This window comes from Salvelinus namaycush, chromosome 4, assembly GCF_016432855.1.
Source record: "Salvelinus namaycush isolate Seneca chromosome 4, SaNama_1.0, whole genome shotgun sequence".
NCBI classification, from domain to species: Eukaryota; Metazoa; Chordata; class Actinopteri; order Salmoniformes; family Salmonidae; genus Salvelinus; species Salvelinus namaycush.
In genome coordinates, this window is record NC_052310.1 from 23,119,545 (window position 1) to 23,137,815 (window position 18,271).

The 18,271-nt window shown below is 44.6% G+C and overlaps 2 protein-coding genes across 2 annotated transcripts; one reads left to right on the plus strand and one right to left on the minus strand.

The window, feature by feature from the left end:
• The first annotated feature begins 1,494 nt into the window (after positions 1-1,494).
• Positions 1,495-13,926, plus strand: engl (endoglin, like). Its single transcript, XM_038990439.1, has 18 exons — positions 1,495-1,755; positions 1,926-1,946; positions 3,370-3,481; positions 4,415-4,584; positions 4,684-4,821; positions 5,082-5,256; positions 5,352-5,517; positions 5,686-5,830; positions 6,210-6,402; positions 6,605-6,777; positions 8,521-8,676; positions 9,996-10,082; positions 10,226-10,417; positions 10,805-11,377; positions 11,704-11,782; positions 11,907-11,966; positions 12,730-12,831; positions 13,329-13,926. The coding sequence occupies exons 3-18, from the start codon at positions 3,418-3,420 to the stop codon at positions 13,409-13,411; spliced, it is 2,556 nt and encodes an 851-aa protein (XP_038846367.1). The 5' UTR covers positions 1,495-1,755; positions 1,926-1,946; positions 3,370-3,417; the 3' UTR covers positions 13,412-13,926.
• Positions 13,927-15,937: 2,011 nt separating this feature from the next.
• LOC120045789 (zinc finger protein Gfi-1b-like) lies at positions 15,938-18,024 on the minus strand. The gene is made up of 5 exons (XM_038990720.1): positions 17,721-18,024; positions 17,342-17,514; positions 16,846-16,989; positions 16,421-16,741; positions 15,938-16,111 (listed from the first exon to the last, which is right to left on the minus strand). Exons 1-5 carry the CDS (start codon positions 18,022-18,024, stop codon positions 15,938-15,940), a joined length of 1,116 nt encoding a protein of 371 aa, XP_038846648.1.
• Positions 18,025-18,271: the final 247 nt, after the last annotated feature.

Sequence of the window (18,271 nt, forward strand, 5' to 3'; positions counted from 1 at the left end):
AAGGCTGATCTATTCTCAGAACGGTCTGGAGAGAGTAGAGTGGAACTTGACCAAAGAAAAAGAACATTAGAAATTGTTGTCCACAGAACAAACATACTAATTTCCCCATGATACATTTACATTTAGATTGAATATGAAATACTGTACTGGACAGCCTGGAAACATTGTTATTTATTTCAGATAAAAAATGTGTATCTGGGACATCAATCAACCAGAAAACATATCAGTAATAACATATCCAACAACAATTTCATGGCATGAAATTTGAATTTTCCCTTCGAAACAGAATTGAGCAAAGAGGACCTAAAAATACGTATTAAACACAATCATTACATTATGCATCTTGAGTACTTTCTGAATTCTTTCTGAACTTTCTCAATTTGGATAGAAATCTGTGTAATTTCACCCACACTTCAGAGAAAATATATGTTAGCCTACACAGTAAAAAAAAAAAAAAAAAAAGCCAGAAGGACAAGAAATGTAGCTAATGTGTGAATATTGGTTCACTCAACAATCTTTGCTCACAGTGATATGAATGTATCAAAACTTGTTGAGTCGAATTACTAATTCATGTGTGCCTTTGAAAGGCAACACTGTATATTGGTTCAGCTATATGCCCAAATGTTGAGCAAACACACAATCCTATTGCAGCCTTACAGTTGTATGGTGAATCAACAAACTCTGCTCAAAGTGAGCTGAATTTGAACAAGCTTGTTGAGTAAAATTACAAATGTATGTTTGCTCAAAACTACTCAAAACCATTTCCCAGCATGCTCTATCGCAGGTTGATTTTCAGAAGTGTTGTTTCAATACCTGTGTTTTTGCATTGATTGGTTTATTAATCTTATAATCTTTTGCAACACAAACATAAATAACATACATTTTTCTAAACTAATCCAAGCTGTTAGTAGTCTCAATAATTAATCTTCCATACGCCTACCCTGGCCATCATTCTCAATGCAGTTTGCGGGTGAATAAATGTTCCAATTGTTGGAAATCCTCACTCTGGCTGGATTCTAAAATGGATTAAGCAAAACTTTGCAAGCCAGAATGTGACTTGCAGGCTTAATACAGCATATAAACCAGGAGTTTCAGGCCACTGTGTTAGGGTGTAACTAGGCCCTCAAAGAAAATCCTTATGATGTATGTAATCTATTGTCATAAAGAGTTTCATTTTACACTGGGAAATATGCAAACAATTCTATGTTGAATCAACTGGAATGATATTTTGTTGAGCAAACTCACAATCCTGTTGCAGCTGGAAGCCTTACAATAGTACATTGAATAAAAATAATTACAATGTACTTTATGGTCTAATTATTTTTCTCCATCTCTCATTAATCTCTCTTTCCTTTCCCTCCTCCCTCTGCATTCATCTCACTTTACCCCTGCCTCTCCAACTTCTCAAGTCCAGCCTTCCGTTCCTATTTATTTACCCTCCCACCATCCCTCCTCTTCCCCTTTACGCTTCGTCCTCTCTCACTCTCTTCTTCCTGTTGCCTTCTACGTTTCTGTGCGTTTTTAGAACCTATTCAATTTTCTCTCTCCCGTCTATCGCCCCATTCCTTGCCCCTCCCCTGGCTTTTATACTATTTCGCGGGAATCTCTTTAAATTCCGTATACCACCTCTAAAAAAAATAAGCTGTCTTAACTTTTGATTTCTTTGGTTTATCGGAAATGATGATGTCAAGGCAATACCCCATCTGAAATGCCATCCAGTGCGTCTCTGGACGCCTGAAGCAGCACATAGATTTGGTAAAGGCAATTTTCTGTTATTTTCTCTAGTATTGAAAGAGGGGACGGAGGGTGTGTAGCCCGCTGTGTAATACGCCAATACAGTCCTGCGGTCACTGGTCTTAACTAATTATTGAATGGTCTTAACCTGAGAATCAATAATTGATCTACAGTCTGCTTTCAACGTCTAGCTCCACAGGGAACTGTCACAGGTGAGTTACGATTTTTTATTATAGTCTATTCAGAAGTCAAGAGAGATCTTCGAAGTGCTGTAGATCTTCGAAGTGCAGTGAGTAGTGGTCCGTTTAAATTGAATCATTGTAGGTTTATTGACTATTTATTTTTGTATTATTTCTAGAGAATTCTGACTGGGTTAATGCATTTTTTCTTCGAGTGAAGTTCTAAATATTTGTCATGAATTAGCCAAGGGATTCAGCAACATGAGACAAATAATATAAAAACTGTTTTGAATGACACTGTTAGAGAAAAATAGTTTATTCCTCTGCATCCTCATAGTACCCATCAAGGCCAATCAATTGTTACATTTTTGTTTCCGGTCCCATTAGCCGTTATTTTGCAGTTCGTGGTAAGTTCTTTCTGGGCAAGTTTGAATAGAAGAGATTTGCGTTTTGCGCGCCAGTTAATGTCTTGTCATTATTTCAATGAGTCGGTGTGTGTTGTCTGGACGTCCTCTGATTCTTTTTGTATTTATTTAACTCGGCAAGTCAGTTGAGAACAAATTATTATTTACAATGAAGGCCTACCCTGGCCAAACCCTAACGACGATGGGCCAATTGTGCCCCGCCCTATGGGACTCCCAATCACAGCCGGTTGTGATACAGCCTGGAATCGAACCAGGGTCTGTAGTGATGCCTCTAGCACTGAGATGAAGTGCCTTAGACAGCTGCGCCACTCGGGAGCCCACCCAAGGACAATAAACTGGTCACCCGGTGCAGAACAACGACCTCCAATTCTGTCTCACAGCATTATATGACGTGTGTCACTATCAGGCACAGAATAAAGATATGCACATGACAATTATGAGATAAGTGGGTATATGACCTTTGATCATATTGCATTGTGTACTCAACAAGGCTAAGGAAAGATGTACAGACCTATTTGTATTCTATATAAACAAACAATGGAGTCAAAATATGTTTAATACTATCATGTCAATCTCACTGAATGTCAGACCTGATTGCATGGTATCCAAAGCTTCTATCAATTTGAGAGTGCTTACTTTTCCGCAGCCCCCATCTTATCAGTCAGGCATTTTGAAATCACAGATTTAGCCTTTAAAGCATATTATTGACAAATGTTTGAGAGTTGCAATTTGCAGAACACAGAGAAGAAACATTTCACCAAGACTCTGATACTGTCCAGAATGGGAGAAGAATGAGGAAGTTCTGATAATGCAGTGATAATGAGAATCCAGTGGGAGAGATGACTTTGATGTTGTTTGTTCCCTGGGTAAACTCTGTCCTTGCTCTAGTGTTTGTTCCTCCTCTATTTGGATACATATTATAATCCGTTCTCTCAGCCTGTCCAATATTACATTATGCACACGGAGAACTTGGTCTATTGTTAAAGACTCCGTCTAGACCACTGTATTAATCACTCTCTTTCCCCCTCAAGATGTCGCAAGAGGGACTATCTCATTGAATTCACTCCTGGAGAATAGTCATGATGGTGTCAGGGACCGGGTGGATTCTCTTCTGCCTCTTTCTACTGGGGGAGAGAACAGGACGTAAGGGAAACAAGACATTTTAGTCATTTAGCAGACGCTCTTAATCAGATTGACTTACAATTAGTACATTCATCTTTTAGATAGCTTTGTCGGACAACCACATATCGCAGTCATATTAAGTACATTTTCCTCAATAAAGTAGCTGCCAGCAAAGTCAGTGCTAGTGGGAGGGGGGGGTCAAGTGTGAGTTCATGAAAGGATATTTTTATTTATAATTTTTAAAAATGGGGGGGTGCTGTGGGATTCTTTAAGATATTCTTTGAAGAGGTAGGAGACAGTTATAGAGGTACTGTTAATTCTACAGGATGTTTCCATACTGAATAGTACCTTTTTACTACTTTCTCTCAAAAGCACCTCCCAGAGTGACTCTGCTTTCAAAGAGCTATGTGTCAAAGGTCAGATTTTGGTTTAGCAAAGTGAAAGTGAAATATTCAGAGACGGGAAGAAAAAAAACTCAAAGTTCAGTCAGGGGGCACTCCCCAGTTAGCTCTGTTCAGTCCGAGAACAACAAGCTGTCTTTTAGTAATAGTGGGCCAACAGCCACTGACTGGAAGAAGAGAGCAAGAACCAGAGACAGACTGAGACGTAGACAGAGAGGCTGAGTGAGAGGGCTCGTCTGAGACCAGAGCAGTCGAGTGGAGCACTAGTGTGTTTATGTGGCGGATTGACAGAGACTTGTTTCTCCTGTTTGTCAGTGAGAGCAGAGAGTCTGCTGCTGGCCATGTCCATCCTGCCTATTACCAAACCTCATACCAAGTTCAGATGGTCTCTCTATGATGTCTTTTTCAGGGACATCAAGTGTTTTCTTTTTCATTTTATCTCTCCCAACAGAAACCCAATCTTTATTAGTTTGTCCTCAATGTTCCCTGTAAAAAGAGTATACAGCCATAGCTCCATCTTGAGTGACATCTGGTTGTCTTTGCAACTGTGCAGTTGACTGTGGGGAACTGCAGTGCTCTCTGTCTCCAGCGGGGGAGCTTCACCCCGTGCAGGGGCTGTTGGAGCGCTTTGAGGCCGGCCCGGGCTGTGCAGCCAGAGAGAGTGGGGAGAAAGAGACCCATGTGATCGCTGTGGGGAGAGGGACACGCAGCCCTGACAAACAGGTGCTCCCTCTTTGTTTCTCACAGTAGGACACACCCATACCCACAAGCACTCCCAATACGTTGTGCCTCCCTGCCCTGACCCCCTCTCTTCCCTTCTAGGTGACTGTGCTCCTGAGACCCCTGTCTCTGTCTCATCCTCCCCGTCAAACCCTCATCCTGGTACTGAGCTCCAAGCAACCAGTGCGCTGGTGGCTGGAGGCTGAGAGGCTACCCCCGGATCTGCCTGTGCTGGTGCAGGTCAGTCTGTGCGTGCGTGCGTGCTCGTGTGGTGTGTGTGTGTACCATTCATCTGTCATTCACCCCAAAAAAACACAGTTTTGATGAGAGTATTTGCTTCCTCCCGTAAGGAATTGATAAAAGTACTGACCCTTCCAGTGTGTTTGTATGTCTGTGCAAGTGTGTTGTTTTAGAAACATAGGCTTCCACAAATGAATTATTCTATTACTATGTGTTATCATGTTTCTCTCTGTAACCACAGTGTCCCCCCTTTGCCCCAGGTCTCTCCTAACTCTACAGTGCAGCCCTACAGTCTGGCAGTGCAGGTGCAGCCTGTGCCCTCTCTGCCTTTCCGTCCGCGGGCTTTGCTGCGCTGGGCAATACATCGCCATGGCTCCTTGTCCTCCCTCACACACACAGCCAGTGCCAACCGCGTCTACGTCCGTGTGGGCGAGGGTGAGCCAGCCCCACAAACATACAACTAATACACAACCCTGGTCTTTCTGACCTTCTCTCTTCCTCTCCAACCAAGTCTCCCCTCTGCCCTCCAGATACCACCATGCCCAACGTGTGCCAGCTGCAGTCTCTGTTCCTGTCACACAACTACCTGACCTCTGACCTGCAGCCACAGGAAGTACAGGGCTGTTCTCCAGTTGGCGGAGGCGACCCAGAAGTGCATGTCATCAAGCTCTGTTCAGCAGGGTCAGGGCTTTGTGGGTAAGTTTAGGACGTCTCCAGCATGTGAAGAAAATCATGTGGAGAATATCAATCTCTGAAGCTGTTCAAGTAATACATTGTTGAGCTATTGAGTTATCCCTTAATCATTTTATATGCATTTTCTCCCTCTCTATGCCTTTCAGTGACCGGTCTCTTCCTCTATCCCAGCTCTTTGCAGGTGGAGGTGACTATTTCTCTGGTGCCCCCAGTGGCCAATGCTGGGTGGCACAAGTTGGTGCTGATCCTCAGTAGTGCCGTTCCAGTCAACTGGGCTCTCACAGTCCCAGGGCTCCGGGGACACATCTCTGTCTATGTGAGGATCCTATCCAGTAAAACTTGACACATTATGGTATTTCTCCTATCATGTGGGCTAGAATGGGTCCTTCACCTGTTCTAGAGTTTGGTATAAAAGTCATAAAAGGGTTATAAGTAAAAAATAATGATGAAATGGACAAAATAGGTAAAGAAATTAAAGGAGCAATACAATCATTGAGTGAAGGCCAAGCTAAACATGATTTCAAAACCTCAACGTGAGTTCAGAATATCAATGGACATATCTCTCAGGTTATCTTGTTAAATAAACACATTCAACTTGGCTTTGACAGGGCTTGCCAGGTTATCTTCTAACATAAACATCCCATTTATGCATTTTTTAAAACCATTTCTCTATCTCCCTTGTTCTTTCCTCTCAGTCCTCCAACAGCGTGTCCCCACTCTACCCTCCAGAGCCTGACCTGACACTGACTAGCTTGCTCACCTCTGACCTCTCTACCACCCATGACCTTTTGAGCTGGGCCAATCAGAGTGGCTTTCCCAAAGTGGCCTCATACACTGAGGCTGACCTGGCCAATCACTTTGTGATCAGACTGGCTGGGGGAGGGACAGGTCAGGACCTGTGTGTGTCTCTTGTGTCCCTCATTGTGTGAGTGAACTGGATGGTTTATTTTGTGTTTCCTAACAGTGTGTTTGTGTTGGTGTTTCTCCTGATTAATTATGTTGTCTCCCTATATTGAAGGTCATGTTATCCCTAAAAAGGTGCTGTTCTGTGTGTTAGCACACCTCTCTCTCTTTCTCTCCCTCCCCACAGAAGGTGGCCCCCCTGTGCGTATGCTGGATGGCAGGACCCCTTGGGTCCAGGAGCGCAGGCTGAGACAGTGGCTGAGTGAGGGAGGTGGAAGGACCAGTGGGGGCTGGGAGGCCGTCAGTGTGCAGTGTCAGGACGGACGACTCAACGTGGCCGTGGACAGACACATTCTGCAGGTCACTTTCACTATGTGGTTGTACTGGTAGTTTAGCGTGTTAGTGAGGTTATGGTTGTACTGGTAGTTTAACGTGTTAGTGAGGTTATGGTTGTACTGGTAGTTTAACGTGTTAGTGAGGTTATGGTTGTACTGGTAGTTTAACGTGTTAGTGAGGTTATGGTTGTACTGGTAGTTTAACGTGTTAGTGAGGTTATGGTTGTACTGGTAGTTTAGCGTGTTAGTGAGGTTATGGTTGTACTGGTAGTTTAGCGTGTTAGCGAGGTTATGGTTGTACTGGTAGTTTAGCGTGTTAGCGAGGTTATGGTTGTACTGGTAGTTTAACGTGTTAGTGAGGTTATGGTTGTACTGGTAGTTTAACGTGTTAGTGAGGTTATGGTTGTACTGGTAGTTTAACGTGTTAGTGAGGTTATGGTTGTACTGGTAGTTTAACGTGTTAGTGAGGTTATGGTTGTACTGGTAGTTTAACGTGTTAGTGAGGTTATGGTTGTACTGGTAGTTTAGCGTGTTAGTGAGGTTATGGTTGTACTGGTAGTTTAACGTGTTAGTGAGGTTATGGTTGTACTGGTAGTTTAGCGTGTTAGCGAGGTTATGGTTGTACTGGTAGTTTAGCGTGTTAGCGAGGTTATGGTTGTACTGGTAGTTTAACGTGTTAGTGAGGTTATGGTTGTACTGGTAGTTTAGCGTGTTAGCGAGGTTATGGTTGTACTGGTAGTTTAGCGTGTTAGTGAGGTTATGGTTGTACTGGTAGTTTAACGTGTTAGTGAGGTTATGGTTGTACTGGTAGTTTAACGTGTTAGTGAGGTTATGGTTGTACTGGTAGTTTAACGTGTTAGTGAGGTTATGGTTGTACTGGTAGTTTAACGTGTTAGTGAGGTTATGGTTGTACTGGTAGTTTAACGTGTTAGTGAGGTTATGGTTGTACTGGTAGTTTAGCGTGTTAGTGAGGTTATGGTTGTACTGGTAGTTTAACGTGTTAGTGAGGTTATGGTTGTACTGGTAGTTTAACGTGTTAGTGAGGTTATGGTTGTACTGGTAGTTTAGCGTGTTAGTGAGGTTATGGTTGTACTGGTAGTTTAACGTGTTAGTGAGGTTATGGTTGTACTGGTAGTTTAACGTGTTAGTGAGGTTATGGTTGTACTGGTAGTTTAGCGTGTTAGCGAGGTTATGGTTGTACTGGTAGTTTAGCGTGTTAGTGAGGTTATGGTTGTACTGGTAGTTTAGCGTGTTAGTGAGGTTATGGTTGTACTGGTAGTTTAACGTGTTAGTGAGGTTATGGTTGTACTGGTAGTTTAACGTGTTAGTGAGGTTATGGTTGTACTGGTAGTTTAACGTGTTAGTGAGGTTATGGTTGTACTGGTAGTTTAACGTGTTAGTGAGGTTATGGTTGTACTGGTAGTTTAGCGTGTTAGCGAGGTTATGGTTGTACTGGTAGTTTAACGTGTTAGTGAGGTTATGGTTGTACTGGTAGTTTAACGTGTTAGTGAGGTTATGGTTGTACTGGTAGTTTAACGTGTTAGTGAGGTTATGGTTGTACTGGTAGTTTAACGTGTTAGTGAGGTTATGGTTGTACTGGTAGTTTAGCGTGTTAGCGAGGTTATGGTTGTACTGGTAGTTTAGCGTGTTAGCGTGTTAGTGAGGTTATGGCATACAAATACCAATATACTGCAAGTAGACCTACAGTGTATTGTAGGTTCTTATGATGGTACTTAGTGTCGCTTTTGTGATGCTCTCTTTCACACAGACCCTGTCTCTCCCGGTGTCGGAGGTGACACTGCGGGATCCTCAGTGCCTGGCCCAGTATAACAGCAGCCATTTCTTGTTGGCATTCCCGGTCATTTCCTGTGGGACTGAAGGGCTGTTGCAGGGAGAGCCCAGAGGGGTGCAGTACAAAAACGCGGTAAGACAGAAAGGTGGCACTGCAGTGCTAGCTGCGCCACCAGAGTCTCTGGGTTCGCGCCCAGGCTCTGTCGCAGCCGGCCGCGACCGGGAGGTCCGTGGGGCGACGCACAATTGGCATAGCGTCGTCCGGGTTAGGGAGGGTTTGGCCGGTAGGGATATCCTTGTCTCATCGCGCTCCAGCGACTCCTGTGACGGGCCGGGCGCAGTGCGCGCTAACCAAGGGGGCCAGGTACACGGTGTTTCCTCCGACACATTGGTGCGGCTGGCTTCCGGGTTGGAGGCGCGCTGTGTTAAGAAGCAGTGCGGCTTGGTTGGGTTGTGGTTCGGAGGACGCATGGCTTTCGACCTTCGTCTCTCCCGAGCCCGTACGGGAGTTGTAGCGATGAGACAAGATAGTAATTACTAGCGATTGGATACCACGAAAATTGGGGAGAAAATGGGATAAAAAAAAATAAAAATAAAAAAAAGACAGAGGTTGTTTTAAGGGGTAAAATATCTGCAGAGAACATTTTAACATGTTTTGTGAAATGCTTCTGCAACGTTTGTGTCTCCACATGTTTTGCAATGTTTTTGTCTCACTAAAATGGAGTCCAAAATGGTAATGGAACCATGCGTCTGGGTGCAGCCGTTTACAAGTGATTCTGTGCTAAACACAGTCAGCAGAAAGAGAAAGAGCTGTGTAATTGGGACGTCCGGCAGCCTAATCAGAGAGGCAGATCTGATGGGGAGATAGAGCAGGGATGGGCTTCCCCTAGGTGGGGAGGGGGAGAGGGACATGGAGGTCACTATGGAGCCCCTCACTGTGTGTGTGTGTCTCTGTGTCTCTGTGTATCTGTGTCTGTATCTGTGTGTGAGATTGAGATAGATGGCGAGAGATACACAGTAGAAAGGCAGAGGACGAGAGAAGAGAGTAGAAGAGCAGTGCTGTAATTGTGTTGTTGTTGGTTAGTGTGATCTGAAAGGCCCCTGAGGTTGTGTAAGTAGTCTGTCTTATCTCCCCCAGGCGCCACATGGGTGACCTAGGTCAGAGTGTCCGGAACACTGCTGATCAGCCTGAGTGTAGCTAGGCCTGGGGACGGGAGTGTGGGAGCAGGGTGCTGGGTAGTGGGAGTGGTGGAGGTCTGGGAGGAAAGGGAGCAGGAGAGGAGGGAGGGAGGCAGTGAGACACATGTAGCGAGGTTACTTCAGGCCCATGCGTTTGTGTATGAACTACGATCTACTAATATATCTACTGACTTCTCACTGACCTATCTGCTCTAGTGTTTCAGCTCTTACAGTACATGACTTGCCATGTTTTGTGTCTATCCATCCTCTCAGGTGTTGCTATGGAGAAACAAGCCTCTGGTTGCCGTGGGCAATGAGACAGACAAGGAGCCCACGGAGTGGACTCCACTGGTCATACATGTGAGATGATACAGGTTGTGTGTGTGTGTGGTTCAATTTCACTTCATATTAGTGTGTGTTTGTTGTGTGTGAGAGAGAGACATGTATATCTATGCTTGTCCTTATCATTCCATACATCTCCCTCTTTTCCATTGTCCTCTTAGTTCAGCTGTTTTGCTGCAGTCCCCAGTGTCCCAAGCCTTCCTGTGGAGCAGCCCACTCTGCAGGGGCCGGGGCCTCTCCCAAGGGCCAGGACCGGCCCACTGGTCTCACTGCAGCTGTTTGTTACAGAGGGCTATGAGCAGAGGCAGACCGGTCCTTGTGCCATCACTGCTGACAACCGTGTCTATGTGGAGGTGAGTTTTCCTAGCTATGTGTGTGTGTTTAATTGTGTGTCTGCCTGCCTGTCTGCCTGTCTGTCTATCTGCTGATGTAGCTCCTGCTGCAAGTACTACTTGTTTCTCCCTCTGCTAGAGTATCAGCTGCCTCAAGCCCAGAGCAGACTTCCTCCAGAAGGCTATTATAATCACATCTAGATATGTCACAATAAGTCCTTTCTATAACAACTCTGTAGCCCTGCTATTACAGCACTAGAGCACAGCAGGTTGTAACAGAGTACTACAAATTACAGTACTAGTGTAATTACAATACTTATTACACTCTACTTACAAAATATCAACTCAGTAATAAGACCATGGTAAAGTAATGTATTACCCATATTTTCTCTGACTGTTTTTGCCAAGCTTTCCGCCAAGGGGGCCCTCGGTGGGGGTGTGGAGGTGCGGTCCTGCATGGTGTCTCCCCTATCAGACCCCCGTGTGTCCCCTGGCTGGTCAGTCATTAGAGACGGCTGCTCCGCTGACTCCTCACTGACACTCAGCAACATGACACATGGCCAAGAGGATGAGAAGGAAGAGGAGGATGATGAGGAATATTATGAAGAGGAAGAGGAGGTACCTAGTGGCCTGTCGTTCAGGCATCCAGGAAGGGCTTGGAGGAACACAGCAGGATTGAGAAAAAGAGAACACGGTGGGAAGAGGGGACGAGGAGGACGAGGAGGACGAGGAGGACGAGGAGGACGAGCCAAAAGGAAGGCGAGCGATGGAGGAGAGGAGGACCAGATACACAGACTGAGGTTCAGTTTTGTCCTTCGGCCCATCTACAACAACTCTGTCCAGTTCCTGCACTGTCACATCCGTCTGTGTGGCCCTGAGTCAGTGACCCAGGGGCCTCCAACGGCCATAATACAGAGTGGCTGTCAGAATCCCTGGGGCCTCCGTATCCCTGCCCTCGTATCTAGACTATCCAGCCAACAGGTACAGTACATGTTCTATATTCATAATGGCTAGTAGTATTAATGACTAAAAGTAATGACTTACCCCCCCACACACCCCCTGCAACAAAAAAGCACCATTCTGCACTAACTGTCATTTTTATTCAGACATTTGGAATAACACAACATGATATTATTGACGTGACGTGCAAATGAGCGATAGAAAACCAATCGTGCAAATGTCACCATTCCCAAAAACTTTGTGCGGGCACCCTGTGCCGCTCACGGCAAGGTGCCGCCCTGGGTGGCTGCCCATGTTGCCTATACCTAAATCTGCCACTGCTTATCCTCCTCTCTTCTCTCTCTCAGTGTGAGTACAGAAACTTCTCCAGACCCATGCTGGTCTATCAGCCTGTTGGTGTGGCCAGACAGCTGGTGCCACCTGCTGGTGAGTAGTAGATGGTCATTGGTGGTGTGGTCCACCTCATTACATGGGCCTGAAGTAATTCACTTTCACTCTGTGTAAAAGGGTGTTTCTCTCTTCTTATCCAACTCTCTCTTTCTCTCTCTAGGTCAGAGAGGTCAAATGCCCAGTGTGTCTCAGCTGCCCAAGCCTATCCCAGCCCACAGCAGTAAGTAACTGTAACTTTAACCCTAGGCTCAACCCTAACCCTAGCTTCATGTGCACACCCTGGTTCAACCCTAACCCTCAACCCTAACCCTAGCTTCATGTGCACACCCTGGTTCAACCCTAACCCTCAACCTTAACCCTAGCTTCATGTGCACACCCTGGTTCAACCCTAACCCTCAACCTTAACCCTAGCTTCATGTGCACACCCTGGTTCAACCCTAACCCTCAACCTTAACCCTAACTTCATGTCCACACCCTGGTTCAACCCTAACCCTAGCTTCATGTCCACACCCTGGTCCAACCCTAACCCTCAACCCTAACCCTAGCTTCATGTCCACACCCTGGTTCAACCCTAACCCTTGCCTCAACCCCTAACCCTAGCGGTTCAACCCTAACCCTAGCCTCAAACCTAACCCTAGCTTCATGTCCTCACCCGGTTCAACACTAACCCTAGCAGTTCAACCCTAACCCTAGCAGTTCAACCCTAACCCTAGCAGTTCAACCCTAACCCTAGCAGTTCAACCCTAACCCTAGCCTCAAACCTAACCCTAGCTTCATGTCCTCACCCGGTTCAACCCTAACCCTAGCAGTTCAACCCTAACCCTAGCCTCAAACCTAACCCTTGCTTCATGTCCTCACCCGGTTCAACCCTAACCATAATATCAACTCCCGGGTATTCCTACATGTGTGTATTATCACAACAGTGATAGTAACTGGGATTTGGCTTAACTACTACTTTTCCCTCCCATGTTTTTGTCACCCAGGCTCTGGGGTAGACACAGGCTCAGTGTTGGGGATTGTGTTTGTTGCTTTCCTTATGGGCATCAGCCTGATGGGGGCGCTGTGGTGCATCTACTCTCACACAGGTAACCACACAGGACAGTTCCTAAAGTCTATCCTGGACCAAAGGCCAAAATACTGAGCTATACCACCATATTCACAAATAAACAGAGAACATTCTATACCTGCTGCTACTTTATTTATAGTTATATGTACATATCTACCTCAATTACCTCGTACCCCTGCACATCGACTCGGTTCCCCTTATATAAAGCCAAGTTATCTTTACTCATTCTATTATTTCTCTATTTTCCTTTCTGTGTTGTTGGGAAGGGCTGTTAGTCTACACTGTTAGTGTATCCTGTTAGTGTAGACTGTTAGTGTAGGCTGTTAATCTACACTGTTAGTCTACACTCTTAGTGTAGACTGTTAGTCTACACCTGTTGTTTGACGAATAACATTTGATTTGACCTAGTGTAAGACAAGATACTATTATAACTTTCTTATGATTTTTGAGGGAAATAATGGGTTTATTCACCATGTATAAATGTTAGTGACACACTTGACATGTGATTGGTTGCAGGGGCTCCTCCACCAACCAGAAGAGGGGGCCTGATCGAGAATACTAACCCTGCCTTATTAGACTCTTCCAACAGCTCTGTGTAGAGGTGAGATGGAACGTGAGCAACACACACAGCAGCTGGGGGACCACAAAGTAAAGAGAATGTCAAATTTAGACTAGTATTCTATAGACTTATCATGGTGGCACTAGCGCCCTTTGTGAATTAGTCAAGCACCTGCAGATTGCAATAGTGATATCTCTCTCATTTTCAGTGTTTTCTCTGGTAAATCTGAGACCGAGGGTAAAGTGGGACAGAAGATGAAACACCTGGTGTGTGTCTGTGAGTGGGTCAGACCTGGGTTCAAATACATGCATATTTAAGTATTTGCTATTTAAATGCTTATTTTCTGTGTATTTTTGTATTTTCAAATAATGCAGTATTTTAATATTTGTATTTGAAAATACACTTGTCTGTGTAGTTGAGCATTTACAAATTCATTCCAATATTTAAGTACTGAAAATATCCAGATACTTACTTTGAAATGTCTTTGAAAGTAATTGAAATACCCTAAATCGTTTTTGAACCCAGGTCTGGTGTGTGTGTGTGTGTGTGTGTGTGTGTGTGTGTGTGTGTGTGTGTGTGTGTGTGTGTGTGTGTGTGTGTGTGTGTGTGTGTGTGTGTGTGTGTGTGTGTGTGTGTGTGTGTGTGTGTGTGTGTGTGTGTGTGTAAACACATACACTGAGTATACAAAACATTGAGAACACCTGCTCTTTCCATGACATAGACTAACCAGGTGAATCCAGGTGAAAGCTAAGATCCCTTATTGATGTCACTTGTTAAATCCACTTCAATCAGTGTAGATGAAGGGGAGGAGACAGGTTAAATAATACTTTTTTACCCTTGAGAAAATTGAGACATGGATTGTGTATGTGTACCATTCAGAGGGTGAATGGGAAAGAGTAAATATTTAAGTGCCTTTGAACGGGGTATGATAGTAGGTGCCAGTTTGTGTCAAGAATTGCAACGCTCAGCAGTTTCCTGTGTGTATCAAGAATGGTCCACTACCTAAAGGACACAACTATAGGAAGCATTGGAGTCAACATGGGCCAGCATCCCTGTGGAATGCTTTCGATACCTGGTACAGTCCATGCCCCAACTAATTGAGGCTGTTCTGAGGGCAAAGGGGAGGGGAGAGGGGGGGGGGGGGGGGTGCAACTCAATATTTGGAAGGTGTCCATAATGTTTTGTATACTTGGTGTACACTTCTTGAAGCAATGAGATGTGTAAAGGTCTGAAAGACTGAGACTACATGAATGTCTACAGGTACATGGCCTCAGCAACTCCTCAAAGTGTTGGACGAAATACTAGTCAGTGCATTTGATCCATTACACTGTATCTACAATGTCATAACCTGGGCTCATAGAATGAAATGGTGTGATTACTGGCTATAGGATGAGCATGAATCTGAACCTAGCCTAGTCTAATGTTACAACAGAAACAAGCACTACAGAGTTTAAAGAGGAGGAACACATGAAGTCAAATATATGTCATGAGTAGAATATGTGTGAGGGGAATTGCCATTATACAGATCCTTATTGTATATATCTATGTTGTAATTGTGACTCTTTGTTTGATATTATCTGTGCTGTTGCTATTTAAATTAAATATCTGTGACTGAGTTTTTGTGTTTTATCTTCAAATAAATTGCGGGTCAGAACAATGAATGACACCCCATAAATTCTAAACTTAAACAGAGTATTTCATTTTTTATATCTAAATCCCTTTTAATATATACTCATGCTGACCAGGATGTGACACTGAAAATATACAGTCACGTTGTCTCGCCATAGTTGTCTCGCATAATCATCATCATCATCATCATTTCAACATAATCATTGTCTCTCTCTGCTCGTACTGCAGTCAGAGACATTATTTTTCACATGTTCCACATGGCCTGAATGTATATTATTATCCCCTTGGGTGGGCTGCCACAGGGAAGTGAAAATGGCAGCTTCATTCATACACCAACAATGGGAGCTACATTTGCAACGGCTCTCTGAGGAAAATGGCCAATTACCGTGGGAAATAGGGGTTTGCTTTGTCACTCTAAAAACCACCTTTTTTTAATAAGGTGTCTTTTAGACATACAGCACAGTAGAGTCCAGGGCCTAAAGGGCTGGATTCAATCCGTAGCGTTAAAGCGTGACTGACATTTAAAGGCAACGTTTCCGTGTTGGCGGAGACAGCATTCATGGTAAACGTTGCATATGTTGGCTCAATCGAAAATGACCTTTACATTTCAACCGGCTACAACGCTGATCTTCTGCGCTATGGATGGAATCCAGCTCGTACACTATATATAACATTGCTAGAGATGTTAACAAAGTGATCAGGTGCCAACAAGGCACTATCCAAATGGTCAACCAGAAAAGCTGTGAGCGAACGCAAATCCACAAAAACAAATGCCCAAATAACTTGAACATAAGTAATGTGCTTAGCTTCAGTCACTGATCAAAGTACCATATAAAAACGGAACTGCAAATACCGGTCAACAATCTCTATACAAAGCACTCATTCTTTTGCTACATACAGTACTTGTGTAATACAAATCTCCATTATACCCGTGGCCTCAGCTCTGTGTGTACACGCTGCTATGAAAACATTGTGTCTCCTGGTGGCGCTGTAGGTCCAGTCTGCGCTGGAAGCTGCTTTGGCAGTGCGTGCAGCTGAAGGGCCAGTAGCTGCTGTGTTTACGGCTGTGGGTGATGAGGTTGGAGCTCTGGCTGAAGGCCTTGCCACACACCTGGCACACATGGGGCTTCTCACCTGAGACAGACAGGGACAGACAGCAGGACATGACATGGACTTCAAGAAGAGAGATACTCTGTGACAGTAGCCAGTGTGTAGGGCAGATTCCTAACTTAAGATGTAAGTGACCTTTGCACAATGTGTATGTCAGTTGTACTATATTGTACACACACCAGCTGATCTATGTTCAACACACACTATGCTCATTTGTGTATGTGTCCTTACAGTGTACCTCCCCGCACCTCAAATCAAATAAATGTAGCGAAATGCTTGTGCTTCTAGTTCCAACAGTGCAGTAATATCTAACAAGTAATCTAACAATTCCCCAACAACTACCTAATACACACAAATCTAAAGGGATGGAATTAGAATATGTACATATAAATATATGGATGAGCGATGGCCGAGCAGCATAGGCAAGATGCAATAGATGGTATAAGATACAGTATATACATATACCTGTGTGTATGAAGGTGTGTTTCTTCATGTCTGACTTCTGGTGGAACCTCTTGCCACAGTACTGGCAGGGGTAGGGCCTGGTGTCAGAGTGGATGAGCAGGTGGGTGGACAGGGTGGAGGAGCGCTTGAATACCTTCCCACACTCCTTACAGCTATAGCTACGCTCCTTGGACACACACATTCACAGAGATGTGGTTAGGATTTTGCCATTTTGTATTTTTATATAGTTTGTGTGAGAGACCTCCACCAATGTACTTCTGCCAGATATACCTTTGGTCTTCCGTACATGCCCAGAGCTTGTTTGAACTCGTAGGGGTGCTCTGGGGCTTTGGCTGATGTGGCCAATGGAACTGCATGCACGTATGCACGTGACCTGAGTAAATGAGTCTTCAGTACAGCTCCTGAGGACAAGACCTGAGAAAAGAGAAAGCTAAGAGTAACAGCAGATGTAGCTCATACTCCCAGAGATGTCAACCATATTCAACACAATTACCCCTCACAGCCTCAATTCTCACACCAAACAAATCTGCTGTTATGTCATTTTCTGACATGTCACAGAGCCCTGTCGAGTACAATTTCCACCACTCTACCGTCACTCTTGTCTCAGGTCACAAACACCAAACAGTATCTCATTTATTCTATTTTAGTCATGCCTGAAGGGGGTTGCATGGTTTGGAACCACACACTTTTGGTTGATACACCCTATAAGGGCGGATGTGCTGTTCTGATTATATTGTAATTCCTGACCCTTGCTGGTTCTTCTTACCTTTTCACAGAGGGGGCATGGGCTGGTGGAGTTGAGGTCCATATGTGGCCTGTGGCTCAGTAAGACATGGACCAGTTTCTCCAGCTCCCTCTCTCTGTCAGGGCCCCGGGGCCAGTGTAGGGACCAGGGCAGGGCAGACTCGGATGGCTCCACACCATCGTACCCTCCGGTTTCTGTGGAGTAAGTGGCATACTAGTAGATTGAGTTTGAAATAAAAAAAAGTATTTTTGATTTGATAAAGATAGTTATGACAATCAAATTGAGGCAATGTGAAGTGTTTAACGCGATGGAATACAAATATAACAAATATCTACATCTACTTATTTATTATTTACAATAAATAAAGTGTAGAGCCATAAAATCAGGATCAGTCGGGTACCTGCAGACCAGCTGGTCCAGAGGTCAGCTGGCGAGGTGCTGTGTGGTCTGGTTGCCATGGCGTCCCAGCTAGGGCAGGGGTAATCCAGGGTGTCCTTGACCTCTGACCCTGAGCACAAGTTGCCCTGGTCCTCCTGGAAGGGGCTCCGATGTGGAGACCTTACTTCCTGCCATGCCCTGTTCTGCCTGTCGTGATGATTTGTATGAGGTTGTGGCTGGTCAGGGTTTGTGTGTCTGGTGCCTTTAGAGAAGCAAGGGGGATGAGATCCTGGTCTCTTACTCTTGACCAGGAATGAGCGAGGCATGACAGAGCTGAGGCAAGGGGAAGGTGGCTAGAGTGAGAGAGATAAATACCTACAGAACAGACAAGAGACGAGGAGTCATTCAAAATTCACTTAATGACAGATTCTTTGACAAAGTGTTTCTCTGTATTAAAGAACAACAACGAACTAATATTATTTCTAGATTTTTCATTTCATTTTTCTACAAATACCAATGCCCTAAAGACATACATTGAGTATACCAAACAATAAGAACACCTTCCTAATATTG

Excerpts from the sequence above, each read along its gene's own strand:
- engl (XM_038990439.1), top strand. The coding sequence starts at position 3,418 with ATGATGGTGTCAGGGACCGGGTGGATTCTCTTCTGCCTCTTTCTACTG. Across the intron at positions 5,831-6,209 it reads GGGGACACATCTCTGTCTAT|TCCTCCAACAGCGTGTCCCC; the intron begins GTGAGGATCCTA and ends CTTTCCTCTCAG. Across the intron at positions 10,083-10,225 it reads GGACTCCACTGGTCATACAT|TTCAGCTGTTTTGCTGCAGT; the intron begins GTGAGATGATAC and ends TTGTCCTCTTAG.
- LOC120045789 (XM_038990720.1), bottom strand. The coding sequence starts at position 18,024 with ATGCCTCGCTCATTCCTGGTCAAGAGTAAGAGACCAGGATCTCATCCC. Across the intron at positions 16,742-16,845 it reads GCATGTACGGAAGACCAAAG|GAGCGTAGCTATAGCTGTAA; the intron begins GTATATCTGGCA and ends TGTGTGTCCAAG. Across the intron at positions 16,112-16,420 it reads GAATTGTTAGATTACTTGTT|GTGTGTGGCAAGGCCTTCAG; the intron begins AGATATTACTGC and ends CATGTGTGCCAG.